The sequence below is a fragment of the Bombina bombina genome, chromosome 1, assembly GCF_027579735.1.
Source record: "Bombina bombina isolate aBomBom1 chromosome 1, aBomBom1.pri, whole genome shotgun sequence".
Classification (NCBI taxonomy): domain Eukaryota; kingdom Metazoa; phylum Chordata; class Amphibia; order Anura; family Bombinatoridae; genus Bombina; species Bombina bombina.
In genome coordinates, this window is record NC_069499.1 from 682,685,176 (window position 1) to 682,709,918 (window position 24,743).

General features: G+C 40.6%; 1 protein-coding gene across 1 annotated transcript in view; it reads right to left on the reverse strand.

The window, feature by feature from the left end:
- Nucleotides 1–24,743, reverse strand: part of TBC1D8B (TBC1 domain family member 8B) — a 283,925-nt gene that overhangs the window by 186,266 nt on the left and 72,916 nt on the right. The window contains exons 3-5 of the mRNA XM_053699162.1: nucleotides 16,351–16,469; nucleotides 9,030–9,255; nucleotides 2,888–3,128 (exon numbers count right to left, since the gene is read on the reverse strand). Coding sequence (XP_053555137.1) covers nucleotides 2,888–3,128; nucleotides 9,030–9,255; nucleotides 16,351–16,469 — 586 coding nt within the window. The remainder of the gene's footprint in view (nucleotides 1–2,887; nucleotides 3,129–9,029; nucleotides 9,256–16,350; nucleotides 16,470–24,743) is intronic.

Consider the following 24,743-nt stretch of genomic DNA (forward strand, 5'->3'; position numbering starts at 1 on the left):
CTGAAACAGTTAGCAGTAGAGGTAATGGTATATGAGAGTATATCGTCAATCTGAAAAGGGAGGTAGGAGATGAATCTCTACGACCGATAACAGAGAACCTATAAAATAGACCCCCGTTAGGGAAATCATTGCATTCAATAGGTGATACTCCCTTTACATCCCTCTGACATTCGCTGTACTCTGAGAGGAATCGGGGTTTCAAAATGCTGAGAAGCGCATGTCAGCGTAGAAATCTTAGCACAAACTTACTTCACCATCTCCATAGGAGGCAAAGTTTGTAAAACTGAATTGTGGGTATGGTGAGGGGTGTATTTATAGGCATTTTGAGGTTTGGTAAACTTTGCCCCTCCTGGTAGGATTGTATATCCCATACGTCACTAGCTCATGGACTCTTGCCAATTACATGAAAGAAAAGACTTTACGAAGTTTACGTAAGTCAATTTGCGGTAAGGCCAAAGTGTGCGGTGCCCCTAAACCTGCAAGACTCGTAATAGCAGCGGGCGTAAAAAAGCAGCGTTAGGACCTGTTAACGCTGCTTTTTTACCTTAACGCGCAACAAATATTCTTTGTTCTCTTTGTATCTTTTGTTGAAAAGCAGGGATGTAAGCTCAGGAGCGTGCAAGTGTCCTGAGAACTATATGAAAGCGGTTTTGCATGAATTTTATTCATATGCAAGAGCACTAGATAGCAGCACTATTTCCTGCACTGTAGTGCTCCAGATAACAAAGAATGCCATGAGAATTAAGCAAATTTGATAATAGAAGTGAATTGAAAACTTTTTTTAAAGGGACAATCAAGTAAAAAAAAAAACTTTCATGATTTAAATAGGGCATGCAATTTTAAACAACTTTCCAATTTATTTTAATTACCAATTTTGCTTTGTCTTCTTGGTATTCTTAGTTGAAAGCTAAATCTAGAAGGTATATATGCTAGTTTCTTAAACCATGAAGGCCACCTCTAATTTGAATGCATTTTGACAGTTTTTCACCACTAGAGGGCGTTAGTTCATGTGTTTCATATAGATAACATTGAGCTCAGGCACGTGAAGCTCCTAAGAGCAAGCACTGATTGGCTAAAAATACAAGTCTGTCAAAAGAAGTGAAATAAGGGGGCAGTTTGCAGAGCCATAGATACAAGGTAATCACAGAGGTAAAAAGTATATTAATATAACTGTGTTGGTTATGCAAAATTGGGGAATGGGTTATAAACAACAAAAATCTGGTGTTTACTGTCCCTTTAATGATTTGTTCTGTCTGACTATACAGTACTACAATACAAAATGTTTGGGTTTCATATCCCTTTTAATCATGCCTGCATATAATTTCACCTGAATATAATGAGTAATAAACTAGCTAATTTTTACCTATATCAGTGAGTAATTTTCCTTTGAAGCTATTATATTTGTATATTTGGTTTCTCTTATTTCGAGGTTCAAAGAATATTTGGAGAAGATTTCATTGTGGTAGAGTAGAAAACAGTTACACTACAATTACACATATCAGCTCAAAATCATGTAATATTATAAAATAAAAAACATATATTTTATATGATTACATTGTGTCTAAAAGTTCATTTATTAAAACAATGATATAAAAAAACTTTTAAACAACGATTGTTTTTGACAGTGGTAAAGTACGGGGAGTCAGTCAGCTGGTAGGCTCCAAACGACCTGAGCGTTTAGCACCAACATGTGGTGCACCTTTTTGTGAATAATAGTTTATCTTCTAACAAATGTGTCTAACATATGGTGATATATACTTCACTAAATTTTGATAATTTGTTCCCTTTTTAAATATATAGAACCTTGGATCAGTCGGCTGGAAGGCTGCAGATGTATCCAGTTTGCTTATTTTGCACTTATTCTGAAGTGCTCCATACCCTGTGAGTAAATTTCTTACTATATGGATTGTACGTCCTGACTCTGCTGAAACATTGCACAAAGTAGGTGCCCCTGTTTTTGTGTTTTTTGAATGTCTCAATTCCATGGAAGAAGAATCCCCTGTGGCTACAAGGAACAGCCGTTTAGATCACTGGGAATATATATTTTGTTTTTACTTAGGAATTGTGCACACCCTTAGGGGATATCCTAAATATCCAGGAATAATAATACTACTTATGGAACATAAACCTGAGAAAATAAAGGTAAGTTAAGAATAAAAGCTGGTAAGTTAAGAATAAAACATTTCTTGCTTTTGTGTAAAAACTGTGTTCATCCCACACTCCATAGAGGACAAAAATGAAATTATGTAACCTGCAAATGCTATAAAACAATTTGCAGCATTTTGAAAACCTAGGTTACAGATTTTGCTTTTGAGCCTAAGGAGTGTGGGGGGAAAAAAGCACACAATGCTTGGTTACTATAATGTGAACTATGGCATTGTTCCTTAACTCCAGTCCTCAAGTAACTCTAACAGGCCAGCTTTTCATGATATCTTAACTAGAGAATAAATCAGCTAATCAGTAACCATGGTTACTAACATGTTCTCACCGAACAGGTGATTATCTCACCTTTGCTCATGAAAATGTGGCCAGTTAGGGGTACTTGAAGACTGGAGATGACAAACACTGAACTATGGTATAGAGATAAATTGCAAAGAATTAAGGTTGTCACCTAAAAGAAAGAGGAATGATTTCCCATGAATTAGGAGTACGAAGTAACCTTGCTAAAGTGAGGATTTTGCATAAAATAGTCTTTCATGTTATAAAACTGTATAATGCTATAATACTTATTAGCATTAGACTTTAGCTTCTGGTGTAGATGCAAAGTGGCTCAAGAGCAGTCAGCTGAGAAGTAGATCTATAGGTTTAGTAACAAACAGTAATGTTAAGCCTCTAGATAACGTTTAGCTAGATTAGTCTTCAAAAAAGTAAAAAGAACAAGCTTTACCTCTTGGTTATTTGCAAGGGATCATTGAGAATTTGATCATTTTCAAATGTTTCCTTGTCAAACAGTCTCTTAATTGCATAGCAAGCCAGTTGCTCCATCAGAAGGAAGGTCTCGTTGATGTGGAGGAACATGGAGAAGTAGTGATCTTCTCCATCAGAGCACACGTGTATGCTCTCTGTGAGCAGCACAGTTGAAGTCTTTTCAAGTCTGGAAAGTTCATCCCAAGGAATGATAAGTTTAACTGGGAATGAAAACAACAACATTTTAGTACAAGTCAAGTTTTTAAGGGCATATGTTATTTGTAATACTGTCGTGTCAACCAAAATAGCTTCTTGACTTTGTTTTGTTATTTTTTTTTAATTAAAAAAAAACAAAAAAAAACATGTGATTATAGTATGCTAGAATACTTTGATTTGAACAGTATTGGTAGGTATATTTAGTTGTATTCCTAAATCCATAGTATATTAATGCATATCATATTACATAAAAATCACATTAATATGAAATCTCAATTTTTTTTTGGACACCTTTTTCCAAAACTAGATTTTAGTTTACTCAATTGACTACCGATAAACAAAATAAATATAATATAATGATATAACTGTAAAAGTAATACTTTTTCTTTAAAGGTAATATAAAAACAAACGTAACAATGTGATTTAGCTTTGAAAAACTAGTAAATATATATATGTATTTATTGTTGTTTTGTGATATTAATTACTACTACTACTTTTTCCAGAAAAAAAAAAGAAATTGATTAAAGTTTGTCTTTTAATATCCATTGTCAGTCCAATAAAAACAAATGTATTTGCTGATAGATAGACATTAACCCCTTAATGACCGCAGCACTTTTCCATTTTCTGTCCGTTTGGGACCAAGGCTATTTTTACATTTTTGCGGTGTTTGTGTTTAGCTGTAATTTTCTTCTTACTCATTTACTGTACCCACACATATTATATACCGTTTTTCTCGCCATTAAATGGACTTTCTAAAGATACCATTATTTTCATCATATCTTATAATTTACTATAAAAAAATTATAAAATATGAGGAAAAATTGAAAAAAAAAACACTTTTTCTAACTTTGACCTCCAAAATCTGTTACACATCTACAACCACCAAAAAACACTGTGCTAAATAGTTTCTAAATTTTGTCCTGAGTTTAGAAATACCCAATGTTTACATCTTCTTTGCTTTTTTTGTAAGTTATAGGGCCATAAATACAAGTAGCATTTTGCTATTTCCAAACCATTTTTTTTTTTCAAAATTAGCGCTAGTTACATTAGAACACTGATATCTTTTAGGAATCTCTGAATATTCATTGACATGTATATATTTTTTTTTAGTAGACAACCCAAAGTATTGATCTAGGCCCATTTTGGTATATTTCATGCCACCATTTCACCGCCAAATGCGATCAAATAAAAAAAATTGTTCACTTTTTCACAAATTTTTTCACAAACTTTAGGTTTCTCACTGAAATTATTTACAAATAGTTTGTGCAATTATGGCACAAATGGTTGTAAATTCTTCTCTGTGATCCCCTTTGTTCAGAAATAGCAGACTTATATGGCTTTGGTGTTTCTTTTTGGTAATTAGAATGCCACTAAATGCCACTGCGCACCACACGTGTATTATGCCCAGCAGTGAAGGGGTTAATTAGGGAGCATGTAGGGAGCTTGAAAAAAGATAAAACACAGAGGCGCCAAACATGGCCTAGTATAGCCAAAAAACAGATGATAAAATCCACAAGGTAGCGATTAGATACTCACAATGGAGGCGCACCCATTGGTGCTTATGAAGCAGTCTGGAGCCTCTCAGTGGTCCAGCTCACTGGTATACTTCATGGGTCAAATAGTGGTCCTTGGTCGTGGTGATTAGCAGGTTCAAGATCCAAAGCACCAGCAGGTGCATATACTGCAAGCTGGAACCAAACAGTCGCCCAGTAGACTGATCCCTCCAGGTGATAACAGGATAACTCTCAGGTGTCAGAGAGTTAGCATCATACAAATGATATAAAAGGTGTCCAAAAAGCAAGTGTATTTCTGTAAAAATCTTTATTAAAAAGCGACGCGTTTCTCAGCTAAAACAAGCTGTTTCCTCAGGCTAAAACATTATTAAAACACATTCAGATTACACTTGCTTTATACAAAACTATACTAATTGATTAACCAATCAGATTGTTCAAACCTTAATGGTCATTAAGTGTTAGCACCTGTCTGCTGCAGGGTTGGTATGGCAACCTAGAGCCCTAACATAATTCAGTGTGAATACCAAAGCTTCAGCAGACCATACTAATAACAAAAATCATCATCTGTGTACATATAATTATAATAAAATCATCATTGTGGATTGGTGATGATAAACATAAACATAACACTGTTAAAAACAGGGCTCCTATTTCCTATAGAATTATATATTTTTAGAAAAAAATGCTTGCTTGAACCAACTGATAATATAATGATATGTTTCCCATACATATTCAGTCTGCATTCATCGTACTCTATACATTTATATACAGCCTACAATGTCAGCCTTACCATATTCTGATACAATGTAAAAACCATGAGCAACTTAGTCATACGATCAGGGCAGGAAAAAACAATGCTGTCAAACTGGATATCAAACTATTAATACAGACCCAAATCTTCATTAATTAGGTTTCTGCTTCCTGATGTCAAATTGCACAATAGCTAAGTTTGTTTGCTGAGACCTTAGTAGCGGGTGTATATATTGCCCCCACTAAGTGTAAGGCTATTCTGTGTGTGATCCTCATAGATCAGTCTGTTTTGTCACTGATTCAGTGAGTATTCGTTATTTGTCCGGGTTTAACTGCTGTGAACACTGATTCAGTGAGTATTCGTCATTTGTCCGGGTTTAACTGCTGTGAACAGTATTGACTCGACATATGGGTGTCAACTAATTGTATGGCGTGGAATCTAGCACCAATGACAACATTGGTATGTGTAGATGGGTGTGGACTGTTCCCGGAACATGAGAACTTGAACCAATGGTTGTGAAGGTGTTTGTGGATGGGGTGGGCTAACCTAACAGCGTCAGCACAACATGTGCTATACGCACAACCTCAGTCTTGCGTATGAAGAGGTCAGCCCACGCTCACACCGTGACCGTCAGCTCTAATGACCTTAGGAGATCCTATCTCCTTTGCAGGGGGCACTGTATCCAATGTGCGCCTGGGATGCCTGCACTCGCGAACATGGCGCTGAGCTGCAGCTCTAAGCACAGACTAAACATCTGTGATAAGCCTCTTCTAGGTGCTCGATTCAAATCAAAATATAAAGTGTAATTATGTAAAAATGTTAATACTTGGTAATCATATATTAGTGATTAAATATCATATTGTGTGAACCATGATGCAATGAGAATTAAAGTGAATAAATGTGAAATAAAGTGTGATAATATAATAATGTAAATAAAAGTGGTGTGCAATTATGCTGTGGCGATCTACCAACGTAGTGGTAGAGGATGAAATATGTGGTGTAAATATGTGCTTAACTAAATAAGATCTGAGGTTAAACCTGATGCATATTATAAATAAATGTGTTAGTGGTGGCATGTGATCTGCTGTGAGTGGTGTGTGAATGGTAGTGATTACTACTTAGGGAGAATGTTATGTGCTGTGCTCAAGTGTAAGTAGATGGCCCAAGTGATAATCTCTATGTGGTGTGCAATTGACATAATATATATTATATAGGAGATGTGATAGGAAATGGAAGAACTCTCTCTAACCATAAAATAAAAATATAAAAAAAATAGAAGGACTCTCTCAAACGAGAGCAGAGCCCTGGCTATAGGGCTAGGACTGTGGGATTCAGGTACAGAGATTGTAATACCTATACCATGGCCTTATTGGTCCAAATGTATATTCATACAATATTTGTGATAACAGACGGTGTTATTTATGATAACTAGTGATAGATTGGAACACTAATCATCTCACTAGTGTGAGGATACAGTCTGTAGGGATTGGAACACTAATCATCTCACTAGTGTGAGGATACAGTCTGTAGGGAGCTTGTAGAGTTAATTTTAGCTTTAGTGTAGTGTAGTAGACAACCCCAAGTATTGATCTAGGCCCATTTTGGTATATTTCATGCCACCATTTCACCGCCAAATGCGATCAAATTAAAAAAAACGTAAAATTTTTCACAATTTTAGGTTTCTCACTGAAATCATTTACAAACAGCTTGTGCAGTTATGGCACAAATGGTTGTAAATGCTTCTCTGGGATCCCCTTTGTTCATTAACAGCAGACATATATGGCTTTGGCGTTGCTTTTTGGTATTTAGAAGGCCGCTAAATGCCGCTGCGCATCACACGTGTATTATGGCTAGCAGTGAAGGGGTTAATTAGGTAGCTTGTAGGGAGCTTGCAGGGTTAATATTAGATTTAGTGTAGAGCTCAGCCTCCCACCTGAAACATCAGACCCCCTGATCCCTCCCAAACAGCTCTCTTCCCTCCCCCACCCCACAATTGTCCCCGCCATTTTAAGTACTGGTAGAAAGTCTGCCAGTACTAAAATAAAAGCTATATATTTTTTTTTTGATGATTTTTTTAAGCATATTTACATATGCTGCTGTGTACTATCCCCCCTTAGCCCCCAACCTCACTGATCCCCCCCCAAACAGCTCTATCCCCTCCCACTCTAACTTAATGGGCGCCATCTTGGGTACTGGCAGCTGTCTGCCAGTACCCAGTTTAGAAGAAAAAATTGTTTTTTTTTTTAATTTGTTTAAAGTTTCTGTAGTGTAGCTTCCCCACACACAAAACCAACACCCCCACCCCTCCACGATCACTTTTTGTGCTTTTGCACAAACAAGATTAGGCAGGTTTTATTAAAAGATTTTCCGTAGTGTAGCGGTTCCCACCCGCTCCCGCCCGCCACCCTCCGTGCGCGCCCCCGATGGTCCTGCCCCCGATCCCGCCCCCCTTGACGTCACGCGGCACACCGATGGCCGCCCACCCGCCTCCCACCCACCAACGATACCGGCCATCGATGTCCGGTGCAGAGAGGGCCACAGAGTGGCTCTCTCTGCATCGGATGGCCATGTGAGGTTATTGCAGGATGCCTCCATATCGAGGCATCACTGCAATAACCGGAAAGCAGCTAGAAGCGAGCAGGATCGCTTCCAGCTGCTTTCCACACCGAGGACGTGCAGGGTACGTCCTCAGGCGTTAACTGCCTTTTTTTTGAGGACGTACCCTGCACGTCCTCGGTCATTAAGGGGTTAAAGGGACATGAAACCCAAATTTTTTCTTTCATGATTTAGAAAGAGCATCCAATTATAAACAACTTTCTAATTTACTTCTATTATCTATTTTGCTTAATTCTCTTGATATTCTTTGCTGAAAAGCATATCTAGATATGCTTAGTAGCTGCTGATTGGTAGCTGCACATAGATGCCTCCTGTGATTGGTTCACTGTGTGCATTGCTATTTCTTCATTAAAGTATATCTAAAGAATAAAGCAAATTAGGTAATAGAAGTAAATTGGAATGTTGTTTAAAATTATATGCTCTACCTTAATCATGAAAGAAAATGTTTGGGTATAGTGTCCCTTTAAGAGCAAACAATATATACTGATGATAGAAATGACTGCAGATGTTTCTTAAAGGGATATGAAACCCACATTTTCTTCTTTCATGATTCAGATAGAGCATGCAATTTTAAACAGCTTTCTAATTTACTTATATTATAAATTTTTGTTTTGCTGCGTTGGTATATTTTGATGAAAACAGGGATGTACGCTTAGAAGCCGGCCCATTTCTGGAACACTATGTAGCAGCAGTTTTGCAAGAATGGTATCCATTTGCAAGAACACAAGATGGCAGCACTATTTCCTGTCATGTAGTGCGCCAGATGCCTACCTAGGTATCTCTTCAACACAGAATATCATGGGAAAGAAGCACATTTAATAATAGAAGTAAATTGAAAAGTTTTTTTTTTTTAAATGGTTTGCTATATCTGAATCACAAAATACATTTTTGGGACTCATATCCCTTCAATTAAGACTAAAGCTATGTTGCACAGTTTGTGGTACATCGTTGCAATTATTATATAACATCATCAGACTACACACAATACAATTAACTTTTTTATTGAAATGACTGCAAATACCTACACTCTGACCCGAGCAAGAAAGAATAGAAACTCAGGAAGTTGGTGCTAAGATAGAGCCAACCTTGGCAAGGAACTCTTCCTCTCCAGTAACTGCACGAGTAGTAGGTTACCAACTTCTCTTCAGCTGGCAGGGCAAAGCACTTCTCAAACTTCATTAAACCTTCACGGAATTTTTCGGGATCTTCCTCTTTTATAAAAGAGCCTTTTCCTTCCTCAGCAATAAGGCCCTTTAAAAGAGAAATAAAGAGTTAGAAAGACCAAACAGGTATATGGAAAACAAAGTAAGGGGTCTTCCAGCTAAATGGTACTCCATATTCATAAGACTAATATGTTGGCAATTGCAGGTCCAACCACACATTGGGTTTTAGAGCACCAAGGGTTGTATGCTTTGCCAGTGGCATGGGATGTGAACCCACTTCAGTTTGAGAGTACAGACCATTTTAATGTTTTGTATGTGTCGAAAAAATTACAAAAGCATGTGTCACCCTTGTTTGCATCTCAGTTCGGTTACAAGCTGGCAAGTGTGGCCGCTGGTTAGGGACCCAGGGGGAAGAGACCTTTAAACGGTTCTGGGCCTATCACTATTCAGCCAATTGCTGAAACTAACTCTTCCATTTAAAAATTCTGGTGTAGACTGTCCCTTTAAATTCGAAATATCGCAATTGTGACAGTGAGCTAATAGCAACATTTTTAAACGCATAAAATGTTATCAGTGAAAGTTAAAGAATTGTATTGCTTAATGGAAATTCACATTTTGCTGTGGGTTTTTAATACAAAAGTCCTACTACAATTTTTACACAGAACATTTGATACACTTTTGAAATGCTCATTTTATTTACCACAATACTGCATGTAGGTGCCTATAATTCTCATACAGAAAACATAAAATTATGCTTACCTGATAATTTCATTTCCATCGTTACGAGGAGAGTCCACGGCTTCATTCATTACTTGTGGGAAATACAGAACCTGGCCACCAGGAGGAGCCAAAGACACTCCAGCCAAAGGCTTAAATACCTCCCCCACTCCCCAGTCATTCTGCCGTATTTTTCCAGTTTTGCCGTGGGAACAAGGAACAGTAGGAGAAACATCAGGGTATAAATGGTGCCAGAAGAAAAAACAAAAGTAACGATGGTAATGAAATGATCAGGTAAGCATAATTTATGTATTCCATCTAATACGAGGAGAGTCCACGGCTTCATTCATTACTTGTGGGAAACAAATACCCAAGCTCTAGAGGACACTGAATGAAAAAACGGGAGGGTAAAAAAGGAGGCAGACCCTATTCTGAGGGCATCACAGCCTGCAAAACCTTTCTCCCAAAAGCTGCTTCAACTGAAGCAAAAACGTCAAATTTGTAAAACTTAGAAAAAGTATGTAAGGAGGACCAGGTAGCTGCCTTACAAATCTGCTCCATAGAGGCCTCATTCTTAAAGGCCCAAGAAGAAGTCACAGGTCTAGTTGAGTGAGCCGTAATCCTCTGAGGAGGCTTATGTCCCTTAAGCCAAGTGAACAATGCTCCTCAGCCAAAAAGATAGGGAAGTGGAAGAAGCCTTCTGCCCTTTGAGCTTCCACGAATAGACAACAAACAAAGCTGAAGAAGAAGGTTTAGGACACAAGGAAGGAACCACAATTCCCTGATAAATGTTGCGATCAGACACAACCTTAGGGAGAAAATACATCCCACTTCGAAGGACAGCCTTATCTGCATGGAAAACCAGGTAAGGAGGCTCACATTGCAAGGCCGCTAATTCAGACACACTGCGTGCCGAAAGCAATGGCCAGTAGAAACAGAACCTTCCAAGACAAAGTCTTAATGTCAAGAGAATGCATAGGCTCAAACGGAGCCCCCTGCAAAACCTTAAGAACCAGATTCAAACTCCAAGGAGGAGCAGAATTTCTAAACACAGGCTTGATCCTGGACAGAGCCTGAACAAAAGACTGTATATCGGGGGGGTCAGCGAGCTTCATGTGTAACAACACAGATAGAGCCAAAATCTGTCCCCTTAAGGAACTGGCAGCAAGTCCCTTCTCCAAACCATCCTGGAGGAAGGAACAAATTCTGCATACCCTGACTTTATGCCAGGAATATCCACGAGTTTCACACCAGAGTAAGTAGGTCCTCCACACCTTATCATAGATGCGACGGGTGACCGGCTTTCTGGCCTGAATGAGAGTATCAATCATCCTCTCAGAAAATCCCCTTCTGGCTAAGACTAAGCATTCAATCTCCACGCAGTCAGCCTCAGAGAATCTAGATTATAATGCACAAAGGGGCCCGGTACCAGCAGGTCCCTGTAACAGGGCAACCTCCATGGGGGGGGATGACATCCCCACTAGGTCCGCGAACCGTGTCTTCTGCGACCACGACGGAGCAATAAGAATAGTCAATGCTTGCTCCTGCTTGATGCGGGCCACTACTCGAGGTAGAAGTGGTAACGGTGGGAAATATGTAGACTAGGTTGAATCCCCAAGGCACTGCTAAGGCATCTATCAGTTCTGCCTGGGGATCCCTGGACTGCGAGTCTGGAGTCCCCCAACTGTTGCAAATCTCCGCAAACACATCGGGGGTGAAGAGACCATTCCCCTTCCCAGTTGAAGCGAGCAGTCGTGGGCATCTGCCCACTCCAGAATCTGTGATACTTTCCTCATGGCTACGGAGCTTCTCGTTCCCCCTGATGTTTGATGTAAGCCACCGAGGTAATGTTGTCCGACTAGAATCTGATGAACTTGGACGAACCCAGGAGGGGCCAAGCCCCCAAAGCGTTAAACATCGCCCGAAGAAACTCCTTCCGATTCCACCTGCCCAGTGCCTTCCTGGCACCCAAAAACGCTCCTCAACCTGAGAGACTTGTGTCCATAGTCACAATCTCCCACGATGGTCTGAGGAAGGATGTCCCCTGGGACAGCTGATCTGGACGGAGCCACCAAGAGAAAGATTCCCTTGACTCATTGTCCAGAGAGATCAGTTGGGATAGGTCCGAATGATCGCCGTTCCACTGTCTCATGCACAGCTGAAGAGGCCGGAGATGGAATTTGGCGAATGGAATGACATCTATAGTGGATACCATGAGCCAATCACCTCCATGCACCGGGCCACTGATGGCCTTGAGGAGGATTGAAGGGCAAGACAGCTGGAGACAATTTTGTAACGTCTCTGGTCTGTTAGGAATATTTTCATGGCTATGGAGTCTATTATCGTGCCCAGGAACTCCACTTTGGTACTGGGAACCAGAGAACTCTGAGTTTATCTTCCATCCATGAGATCGCTGAAGAAGGAGAAGAGCTCTTGAATGGTCCTCTGTCAGCCGGTAGGAAGGAGCCTGGACCAGGATGTCGTCCAGATAAGGAGCTACTGCTATCCCTCTGGATCTTGCCACTGCGAGAAGAGCTTCCAGAACCTTTGTGAAGATTCTTGGAGCAGTAGCCAGCCCGAAAGGAAGAGCTACAAACTGGAAGTGATGATCCAGAAAGGCAAACCTTAAGAACCTGAAGTGATCCTTGTGTATTGGCACATGAAGGTAAGCATCCTTCAAGTCTATCGCAATCATAAACTGACCCTCTTGAACTAGGGGCAGTATAGACCTTATTCATTTTGAACGATGGAACCGACAGAAACTTGTTTAAGCACTTTAGGTCCAGAATCGTGCAAAACGTGCCCTCCTTCTTTTGTACCATGAAAAGGTTTGAAAGGTTTGAATAGTACCCTAGATCCCTTTCTGCTAGAGGTAACAGTACAATTACTCCTAGAGAGGAGAGATCCCTCACGCACCCTAGAAAAGCATCTTGTTTCTCTGGTTTTGACAATAGATTTGACAAGAGGAATCTGCCCCTGGGAGGGAGAGAGTTGAAACCTATCCTGTAACCCTGGGAAATTACCTCCAGAACCCAAGGATCCTGCACGTCTCTTATCCAAGCATCCGCAAAAAGAGATAGTCTTCCTCCTATGAGATCCAGAGACAGATCAGGGGCCGCCCCTTCATGCCGTTTTAGTCTCGGCAGGCTTCTTGCTCTGCTTGGCCTTGTTCCAAGGCTGAGAAGGTTTCCAAGAACCCTTGGACTGGTCGGGCTTGGCAGCAGGCTGCTGTCATTGGGACTTGTCCAAACGAAAGGGACGAAAATTAGGACCCTTAGGACTTCAACCACAGAGCCCTCCGGGCCAGAACAGAAAAGCCTGATGTCTTGGCATTGAAGCGAATAATCTGCATATAAGCATCACAAATAAATCAATTAGCTACCCTCAGGGCCTTAATTCTTTCCTGTATCCCATCGAGGGGAGTCTCCACCTCGATCATTTCTGACAGAGAGTCACACCAATAGGTAGCGGCTCCCGCCACCGCAGCGACCGCGGCTGCAGGTTGAAATACGAACCCCTTGTGCTGAAACATCTTTCTTAACAGGGTCTCTAATTTCTTATCCATGGGCTCCTTAATGACGAACTATCCTCGAGCGCGATAGTGGTGCGCTTAGCGAGCGTGGAGATAGCTCCATCCACCTTAGGGACAGATCCCCACAATTCTAGCTGAGAGTAAGGAACCGGGAAAAACATTTTAAACGAAGAAGAAGGGGAGAAAGACAATCCCAGTCTCTCCCATTCATTCTTAATAATATTCGCCATCTTTACGGGAACCGGGAAAGTCTGGGGCACTACCCTGTCCTCATAAACTTTATCAATCTTAGGAATACATGCTTCCTCTGGTAACTTTGGTTTCAGGAACCTCTAGAGTAGTGAACACCTCTATTAATAAAAAGCGTAAGTTCTCTATCCTAAACCTAAAGTCTGGTTCCTCTGCAGCCGGAAGTTTAGAGGCCGCTGATTCCGACCCAAAGAGAGAGTCCTCCGAAGTATCGGAATCCTCTGCATCAGCAAATAATCTAGTCTCAGATACATCCAGAGTAGATGACCCCTGAGAAGGATAGCAATGTTTAACCTTTCGCTTGCGCTTAGCAGGGCATGGTAAAGCACTAAAGACCGCAGATACCGCCATTTGCAACTGCTCAGCAAAATCAGGCGGCAACATGGCCCCTCCTGTAGGAGGATCAGAAGTGCACTGGGGAGCTGCATGTGTAATCGGAGATGAGTGTAGGGAAAGCACCTTGCGGGACGGAGACCCTTCAGAGGTGGACAGCTCAGTGGTACTAAACATCTAATTTCTTTAAGATATCACTATTTTATTGAGGCATGTGGAACATAGTTGAGCAGGCGGGTATACCGAAGCCTCCTCACAATAAACAGAGGCATTCGATTTAGGTAAAGAGGGAGTACCCTCTAACGTATCAGAGTCCTCCATAGCTTGGGCTTTTAATATGGACTATAGTAAAAATTAAATGGCACCTTTATACTCCCAATGGCCGGGGCACTCACCACCTCCTATGACCCAGGCCCACAGAGAAACTCGTTTTCGTCTCCTGCAACCGACCGTCAGGAAAAGGAAGTGAAAGCCGCCGCACCCGGTCACAGGGAGTACCGTGCAGGACTGCCCCTGCAGCCAAGAAAAAGCGCACCAACTAAACAGGCTGCACAGTAATCAAAGGAAGGGAAACCTGACTGTTCCACATTGCCAGAGCCACATCTCACACATGTCGCAGCAAAAAACACAATAAAGCAATCATGTATACATCCTCCCCTGTTCAATAATCACCTTCCAGAGATATTAACCCTTGATTCTATACAGATAAAAGGAGTCACACTGTGACCCTGTCTTCTTGCGTTATCATTAAAGATATAAAAAAATGAAACAATCTTACCAGAATCAACGCCGTGGAACAGGAACACTGCCTCTCAAGTTTGACAGTGTGTAGCATCGCTCCTGACATGGACTTGAGTGAAAAAAAGCAGGCAGTGAAACTCGTCAACACGGATTGCTTAAGGAGCTGTTAATACGAGTCTTGATGGATTCGCAAAAAGACTCTCCCTGCATCTCCAGACCCTAACATTCATCAATGCTCTCACTGAGAGGCTGACAAGACTACTTAAAACACCAGTCCATTCCGAAGAGTACTACCCTCCATAAGAGACTACTCCAAAATCTTCAGACACTTCTCTGTCATCCTCCTGTGACGAAAGGCAAAGAATGACTGGGGGATGAGGGGAGTGGAGGAGGTATTTAAGCCTTTGGCTGGGGTGGCTTTGCCTCCTCATGGTGGACAGGTTCTGTATTTCCCACAAGTAATGAATGAAGCCATGGACTCTCCTCGTATTAGATGGAAATGTAGGTTACTCCCTTTTGTGAGATATACAGCTTTTAAAGAAAAAATTGCATTTAGAAAAGAAGCCCTTTAAAGAATCGGGCCTAAGAGTGTAAGAGAGAGGGTTTAAAATTAGTATCTTATGTGCAGTGAAGAAATAAAGGTCTGGTTTCAAAAGTCATAAGAGGCTGGAACAGTTAACACACTTAAAGAACCATTAAAAAAAATACAAATGAATAATCAATGGGTGCATAAAAAGATAATGTAATAGCACTTACTCTGATTTTTAAATGAACAATAGATTAACATTTTCTTTAATTTGCTGGTCACCCATATCCTGTGACTCATATAGACTCACAGACTTATATATGTATACACTGCATACTGTATTCTCTTGCACATGCTCTGTTGTAGCTGGTGTCTCATAAAGTGTGCATATAAAAAGGACTGTGCACAATATGATAATAGAAGTAAATTGGAAAGTCTCTTAACGCTGCATGCTCTATCTGAATCAGGAAAGTTTAATTTTGACTTTAATGTCCGTTTAATCCAGCACAACAAAAAGCAGAGTACACTAAAAAAAGAACAAGATCCATTACTAATAGTTAAAGTTGGATTGGAGTAACAGGAGGTTACAACTAACATCATAGTTTAAAGGGACATGAAACCCATATTTTTTCTTTCATGCTTTAAAAAGAGCAGACAATTTTAAACAACTTTCCAATTTACGTTTATAATCTAATTTGTTTCATTCTCTCGATACCCTTTGTTGAAAAGCATATCTAAATAAGCTCAGTAGCTGCTGATTGCTGGCTGCAAATAGATGCCTTGTGTGATTGGCTCACTCATGTGCAGTGCTATTTCTTCAACAAAGGATATCTGAAGAATGAAGCAAATTGAAAAATAGAAGTAAATTTGAATGTTTTTTACAATGATATTCTCTATCTGAATCATGAAAGAAAAAATTGGAGGTTGATGTCCCTTTAAAGCTTTCAAGGTTAAAATGTTTTGAAATCTCATTTAAAAAAATGTGTTTCTTGTACTGGAAATGACTTGCTAATAAAAGGGATTAGAAAATGCTTTAGTGAGAACATGTCATGCCTTGTCGAACCTTCAATGATAGACATACTTACTCTGATTTTTCCTTGTACAAAACTTGTAATATCATCACTTGAATCAAACACTGATAGAGTTTTCATAACATTGCGTTCCAGCCATTGCCAGTGTTTAAAAATGTCTTCTTTATCGGAGCCTAATTAAAAAATATATACAGCTCAGCTGTGAGTAAAACAGACAGCCACAAACGCAGTGAAAATAATCATTAAACAAAATCCAGTTGAGCATTTCATAATAATTTCAGTATTCTACTGGCCTATATCTGCTAGCTTACAAATCTTAGTTTTAGCATTTTCTTTCCCTTGAGAACTCCCCCACATCTCTGAGAACTCTTCTCTCTTGCTCACACATCTTCAGATTTACTGTAGCATGTAATACCAGCTGGTGTTTGGCTTATCTAGCTTTTATAAAAACGTCGCTAAATAAGTCAAAAGGGTTTTATCAGACTTGCTGATTTTGTGTAATTATGTGGATTATTCTGAACTGGCAGTGTATCACTTTTAAATTTAAAATCACTATTTATAAAAGCGACATACATTCTTAAAGGAACATGAAAAACAAACTTGCCCCCTAATGATTCAGATAGAGCATACAATTTTAAACATCTTTCCAATTTACTTCTACTATCTAATATGTTTAGTTCTCATGGTATCCTTTGTTAAAAAGCATACCTAGGTAGGCTCAGCAGTTGGGAGCTAGCTGCTGATTGGTGGCTGCACATATACGTTCCTTGTCATTGGCTTACCAATGTGTTCAACTAGCTCCAAGTAATGCATTGTTGCTCATTCAACAAATGATTCCAAGAGAATGAAGCAAAACTGATAATAGAAGTAACGTTGTTAAAAGATGTATGGTCTATCTGTATTATGGAAGAAAAGTTTGGGGTTTCATGTTCCTTTAATGCTCTCTTATAATGTTGTGTACATTTTGCTACTGAACAAATAATGGCAAGTTGGCACACACAAATCACTAACCAACCAGGTTTATATACAGTGTTTTCCCCAGGACCTTTTTAGCGGGTGCACCACCCGGGTGATTTTACAGACAACCCGGCTAAAATGTTAGTCAATATTAACCTAAATTAGCTAATATTAAAAATATTACATTTTTATTGCACAAATTATAATTAAATACATTTATGTAAATTATGCAATTAACATATACTAATTACTAATATATTAGAAAATATTACACTGCCCCCACTCAGATACTTCATAATGCCACCCGGTTATATATATATATATATATATTAGATCTGCAACGACTAATCGATAATAATCGATTATGAAAATTGTTTTCAACAAATCTCATAATTGAGAAGACTGTAGCCAGTCTTCTGTAGCCAGTTTACAGTAAGCTCTTTCCTCACAAAAAGGGGAATAAACCATATATTTGGACTATTTACCAACAACACAGGATCATAGTAAAAATCTTCCCTTTCCACATGGTTCACCATGCTTAGCCCACACTGTAGGAAGTTTTCAGGCACAAACTTTTCCCACCTGGAAAATTGTTGCTGCGCAACTCTTCTTCAAGTCAGCAGCACCATTAACTTCAAATTATTCAAACTTTAAAAAAAAACATAATTTATGCTTACCTGATAAATTCCTTTCTTCTGTTGTGTGATCAGTCCACGGGTCATCATTACTTCTGGGATATAACTCCTCCCCAACAGGAAATGCAAGAGGATTCACCCAGCAGAGCTGCACATAGCTCCTCCCCTCTACGTCACTCCCAGTCATTCGACCAAGAATCAACGAGAAAGGAGAAACCAAGGGTGAAGTGGTGACTGGAGTATAATTTAAAAGATATTTACCTGCCTTAAAACAGGGCGGGCCGTGGACTGATCACACAACAGAAGAAAGGAATTTATCAGGTAAGCATAAATTATGTTTTCTTCTGTTATGTGTGATCAGTCCACGGGTCATCATTACTTCTGGGATACCAATACCAAAGCAAAAGTACACGGATGACGGGAGGGATAGGCAGGCTCATTATACAGAAGGAACCACTGCCTGAAGAACCTTTCTCCCAAAAATAGCCTCCGAAGAAGCAAAAGTGTCAAATTTGTAAAATTTGGAAAAAGTATGAAGCGAAGACCAAGTTGCAGCCTTGCAAATCTGTTCAACAGAGGCCTCATTCTTAAAGGCCCAAGTGGAAGCCACAGCTCTAGTAGAATGAGCTGTAATTCTTTCAGGAGGCTGCTGTCCAGCAGTCTCATAGGCTAAACGAATTATGCTACGAAGCCAGAAGGAGAGAGAGGTAGCCGAAGCCTTATGACCTCTCCTCTGACCAGAGTACACGACAAACAGGGAAGACGTTTGTCGAAAATCCTTAGTTGCCTGCAAGTAGAACTTGAGGGCACGAACTACATCCAGATTGTGTAGAAGACGTTCCTTCTTTGAAGAAGGATTTGGACACAAGGATGGAACAACAATCTCTTGATTGATATTCCTGTTAGTGACTACCTTAGGTAAGAACCCAGGTTTAGTACGCAGAACTACCTTGTCTGAGTGAAAAATCAGATAAGGAGAATCACAATGTAAGGCTGATAACTCAGAGACTCTTCGAGCCGAGGAAATAGCCATTAAAAACAGAACTTTCCAAGATAACAATTTTATATCAATGGAATGAAGGGGTTCAAACGGAACACCCTGTAAAACGGTAAGAACTAAGTTTAAACTCCATGGCGGAGCAACAGTTTTAAACACAGGCTTGATCCTAGCTAAAGCCTGACAAAAGGCTTGGACGTCTGGATTTTCTGACAGACGCCTGTGTAACAAGATGGACAGAGCTGAGATCTGTCCCTTTAATGAGCTAGCCGATAAACCCTTTTCTAAACCTTCTTGTAGAAAGGACAATATCCTAGGAATCCTAACCTTACTCCAGGAGTAACCTTTGGATTCGCACCAGTATAGGTATTTACGCCATATCTTATGGTAAATCCTTCTGGTAACAGGCTTCCTAGCCTGTATCAGGGTATCAATAACCGACTCAGAAAAACCACGTTTTGATAAAATCAAGCGTTCAATTTCCAAGCAGTCAGCTTCAGAGAAGTTAGATTTTGATGTTTGAATGGACCCTGTATCAGAAGGTCCTGTCTTAGAGGTAGAGACCAAGGCGGACAGGATGACATGTCCACTAGATCTGCATACCAAGTCCTGCGTGGCCATGCAGGCGCTATTAGAATCACTGATGCTCTCTCCTGTTTGATTTTGGCAATCAATCGAGGAAGTAGCGGGAAGGGTGGAAACACATAAGCCATCCCGAAGTTCCAAGGTGCTGTCAAGGCATCTATCAGAACCGCTCCCGGATCCCTGGATCTGGACCCGTAGCGAGGAAGTTTGGCGTTCTGGCGAGACGCCATGAGATCTATCTCTGGTTTGCCCCAACGTCGAAGTATTTGGGCAAAGACCTCCGGATGAAGTTCCCACTCCCCCGGATGAAAAGTCTGGCGACTCAAGAAATCCGCCTCCCAGTTCTCCACTCCCGGGATGTGGATTGCTGACAGGTGGCAAGAGTGAGACTCTGCCCAGCGAATTATCTTGATACTTCCATCATTGCTAGGGAGCTTCTTGTCCCTCCTTGATGGTTGATGTAAGCTACAGTCGTGATGTTGTCCGACTGAAACCTGATGAACCCCCGAGTTTTTAACTGGGGCCAAGCCAGAAGGGCATGGAGAACTGCTCTTAATTCCAGAATGTTTATTGGCAGGAGACTTTCCTCCTGATTCCATTGTCCCTGAGCCTTCAGAGAATTCCAGACAGCGCCCCAACCTAGTAGGCTGGCGTCTGTTGTTACAATTGTCCAGTCCGGCCTGCTGAATGGCATCCCCCTGGACAGATGTGGCCGAGAAAGCCACCATAGAAGAGAGTTTCTGGTCTCTTGATCCAGATTCAGAGTAGGGGACAAGTCTGAGTAATCCCCATTCCACTGACTCAGCATGCATAATTGCAGCGGTCTGAGATGTAGACGTGCAAAGGGTACTATGTCCATTGCTGCTACCATTAAGCCGATCACCTCCATGCATTGAGCTACTGACGGGAGTTGAATGGAATGAAGGACACGGCATGCATTTAGAAGCTTTGTTAATCTGTCTTCTGTCAGATAAATCTTCATTTCTACAGAATCTATAAGAGTCCCCAAGAATGGAACTCTTGTGAGAGGAAACAGAGAACTCTTCTTTTCGTTCACTTTCCATCCATGCGACCTTAGAAATGCCAGAACTAACTCTGTATGAGACTTGGCAGTTTGAAAGCTTGAAGCTTGTATCAGAATGTCGTCTAGGTACGGAGCTACCGAAATTCCTCGCGGTCTTAGTACCGCCAGAAGGGCACCCAGAACCTTTGTGAAGATTCTTGGAGCCGTAGCCAATCCGAATGGAAGAGCTACAAACTGGTAATGCCTGTCTAAGAAGGCAAACCTTAGATACCGGTAATGATCTTTGTGAATCGGTATGTGAAGGTAAGCATCCTTTAAATCCACTGTGGTCATGTACTGACCCTCTTGGATCATGGGTAAGATTGTCCGAATAGTTTCCATTTTGAACGATGGAACTCTTAGGAATTTGTTTAGGATCTTTAAATCCAAGATTGGCCTGAAAGTTCCCTCTTTTTTGGGAACCACAAACAGGTTTGAGTAAAACCCTTGTCCTTGTTCCGACCGCGGAACCGGATGGATCACTCCCATTAATAACAGATCTTGTACACAGCGTAGAAACGCTTCTTTCTTTATCTGGTTTGTTGACAACCTTGACAGATGAAATCTCCCTCTTGGGGGAGAGAATTTGAAGTCTAGAAGGTATCCCTGAGATATGATCTCTAGCGCCCAGGGATCCTGAACATCTCTTGCCCAAGCCTGGGCGAAGAGAGAGAGTCTGCCCCCCACTAGATCCGGTCCCGGATCGGGGGCCCTCGGTTCATGCTGTCTTTGGGGCAGCAGCAGGTTTCCTGGCCTGCTTGCCCTTGTTCCAGGACTGGTTAGGTTTCCAGCCTTGTCTGTAACGAGCAACAGCTCCTTCCTGTTTTGGTGCAGTGGAAGTTGATGCTGCTCCTGCTTTGAAATTCCGAAAGGGACGAAAATTAGACTGTCTAGCCTTAGCTTTGGCTTTGTCTTGAGGCAGGGCGTGGCCCTTACCTCCTGTAATGTCAGCGATAATTTCTTTCAAACCGGGCCCAAATAAAGTTTGCCCCTTGAAAGGTATATTAAGTAATTTGGACTTAGAAGTTACATCAGCTGACCAGGATTTTAGCCACAGCGCCCTACGTGCCTGAATGGCGAATCCTGAGTTCTTAGCCGTAAGTTTGGTTAAATGTACTACGGCCTCCGAAATGAATGAATTAGCTAGTTTAAGGACTCTAAGCCTGTCCGTAATGTCGTCCAGCGTAGCTGAACTAAGGTTCTCTTCCAGAGACTCAATCCAAAATGCTGCCGCAGCCGTAATCGGCGCGATGCATGCAAGGGGTTGCAATATAAAACCTTGTTGAACAAACATTTTCTTAAGGTAACCCTCTAATTTTTTATCCATTGGATCTGAAAAAGCACAGCTATCCTCCACCGGGATAGTGGTACGCTTAGCTAAAGTAGAAACTGCTCCCTCCACCTTAGGGACCGTTTGCCATAAGTCCCGTGTGGTGGCGTCTATTGGAAACATCTTTCTAAATATTGGAGGGGGTGAGAACGGCACACCGGGTCTATCCCACTCCTTAGTAACAATTTCAGTTAGTCTCTTAGGTATAGGAAAAACGTCAGTACTCGCCGGTACCGCAAAGTATTTATCCAACCTACACAATTTTTCTGGTATTGCAACAGTGTTACAATCATTAAGAGCCGCTAAAACCTCCCCTAGTAATACACGGAGGTTCTCCAATTTAAATTTAAAATTTGAAATATCTGAATCCAATCTGTTTGGATCAGAACCATCACCCACAGAATGAAGCTCTCCGTCCTCATGTTCTGCAAGCTGTGACGCAGTATCAGACATGGCCCTAGTATTATCAGCGCACTCTGTTCTCACCCCAGAGTGATCACGCTTGCCTCTTAGTTCTGGTAATTTAGCCAAAACTTCAGTCATAACAGTAGCCATATCTTGTAATGTTATCTGTAATGGCCGCCCAGATGTACTAGGCGCCATAATATCACGCACCTCCCGGGCGGGAGATGCAGGTACTGACACGTGAGGCGAGTTAGTCGGCATAACTCTCCCCTCGCTGTTTGGTGAAATTTGTTCAATTTGTACAGATTGGCTTTTATTTAAAGTAGCATCAATACAGTTAGTACATAAATTTCTATTGGGCTCCACCTTGGCATTGGAACAAATGACACAGATATCTTCCTCTGAATCAGACATGTTTAACACACTAGCAATAAACTTGCAACTTGGTTACAATCTTATTTAACAAAAACGTACTGTGCCTCAAAGAGCACTAAACGATTAAATGACAGTTGAAATAATGAACTGAAAGACAGTTATAGCATCAATCCTTAAAAACAACACAACTTTTAGCAAAGGTTTGTTCCCATTAGTAAAGTAACAATAATTAATTTGAAACATAAAAATTACAGAGCAACGTTTTTAATCACAGTCAATATATAAGTCTCACAGCTCTGCTGAGAGAATCTACCTCCCTCCAAAGAAGTTTGAAGACCCCTGAGATCTGTTAGAGATGAACCGGATCATGCAGGAATACAAGAGTAACTGACTGGAATTTTTTGATGCGTAGCAAAGAGCGCCAAAAACGGCCCCTCCCCCTCACACACAGCAGTGAGAGAGAAACGAAACTGTCACAATTAAAACAAGCAACTGCCAAGTGGAAAAATAATGCCCAAATATTTATTCACTCAGTACCTCAGAAAATGCAAACGATTCTACATTCCAGCAAAAACGTTTAACATAATAAATACCTATTAAAAGGTTTAATTTACTTTTAACAGAGTAATTCCGGTGAAATACCATCCCCAGAATACTGAAGTGTAGAGTATACATACATGTCATTATAACGGTATGGCAGGATTTTCTCATCAATTCCATTCAGAAAATAAAAACTGCTACATACCTCAATGCAGATTCATCTGCCCGCTGTCCCCTGATCTGAAGCTTTTACCTCCCTCAGATGGCCGAGAAACAGCAATATGATCTTAACTACTCCGGTTAAAATCATAGTAAAAACTCTGGTAGATTCTTCTTCAAACTCTGCCAGAGAGGCAATAACACGCTCCGGTGCTATTGTAAAATAACAAACTTTTGATTGAAGTTATAAAAACTAAGTATAATCACCATAGTCCTCTCACACATCCTATCTAGTTGCTGGGTGCAAGAGAATGACTGGGAGTGACGTAGAGGGGAGGAGCTATGTGCAGCTCTGCTGGGTGAATCCTCTTGCATTTCCTGTTGGGGAGGAGTTATATCCCAGAAGTAATGATGACCCGTGGACTGATCACACAACAGAAGAAAAATACACCAGTACGCTGTGTTCTCATACTAGAGCTTTTTTATTTAGGATGCTTATCCGGACTCAGGCATTATCATTTTCTACTCATTGTGTTCCCATACTAGAGCTTTTTTATTTAGGATGCTTATCCGGACTCAGGCATTATCATTTTCTACTCATTGTGTTCCCATACTAGAGCTTTTTTATTTAGGATGCTTATCCGGACTCAGGCATTATCATTTTCTACTCATTGTGTTCCCATACTAGAGCTTTTTTATTTAGGATGCTTATCCGGACTCAGGAATTATCATTTTCTACTCATTGTGTTCCCATACTAGAGCTTTTTTATTTAGGATGCTTATCCGGACTCAGGCATTATCATTTTCTACTCATTGTGTTCCCATACTAGAGCTTTTTTATTTAGGATGCTTATCCGGACTCAGGCATTATCATTTTCTACTCATTGTGTTCCCATACTAGAGCTTTTTTATTTAGGATGCTTATCCGGACTCAGGCATTATCATTTTCTACTCATTGTGTTCCCATACTAGAGCTTTTTTATTTAGGATGCTTATCCGGACTCAGGCATTATCATTTTCTACTCATTGTGTTCCCATACTAGAGCTTTTTTATTTAGGATGCTTATCCGGACTCAGGCATTATCATTTTCTACTCATTGTGTTCCCATACTAGAGCTTTTTTATTTAGGATGCGTATCCGGACTCAGGCATTATCATTTTCTACTCATTGTGTTCCCATACTAGAGCTTTTTTATTTAGGATGCTTATCCGGACTCAGGCATTATCATTTTCTACTCATTGTGTTCCCATACTAGAGCTTTTTTATTTAGGATGCTTATCCGGACTCAGGCATTATCATTTTCTACTCATTGTGTTCCCATACTAGAGCTTTTTTATTTAGGATGCTTATCCGGACTCAGGCATTATCATTTTCTACTCATTGTGTTCCCATACTAGAGC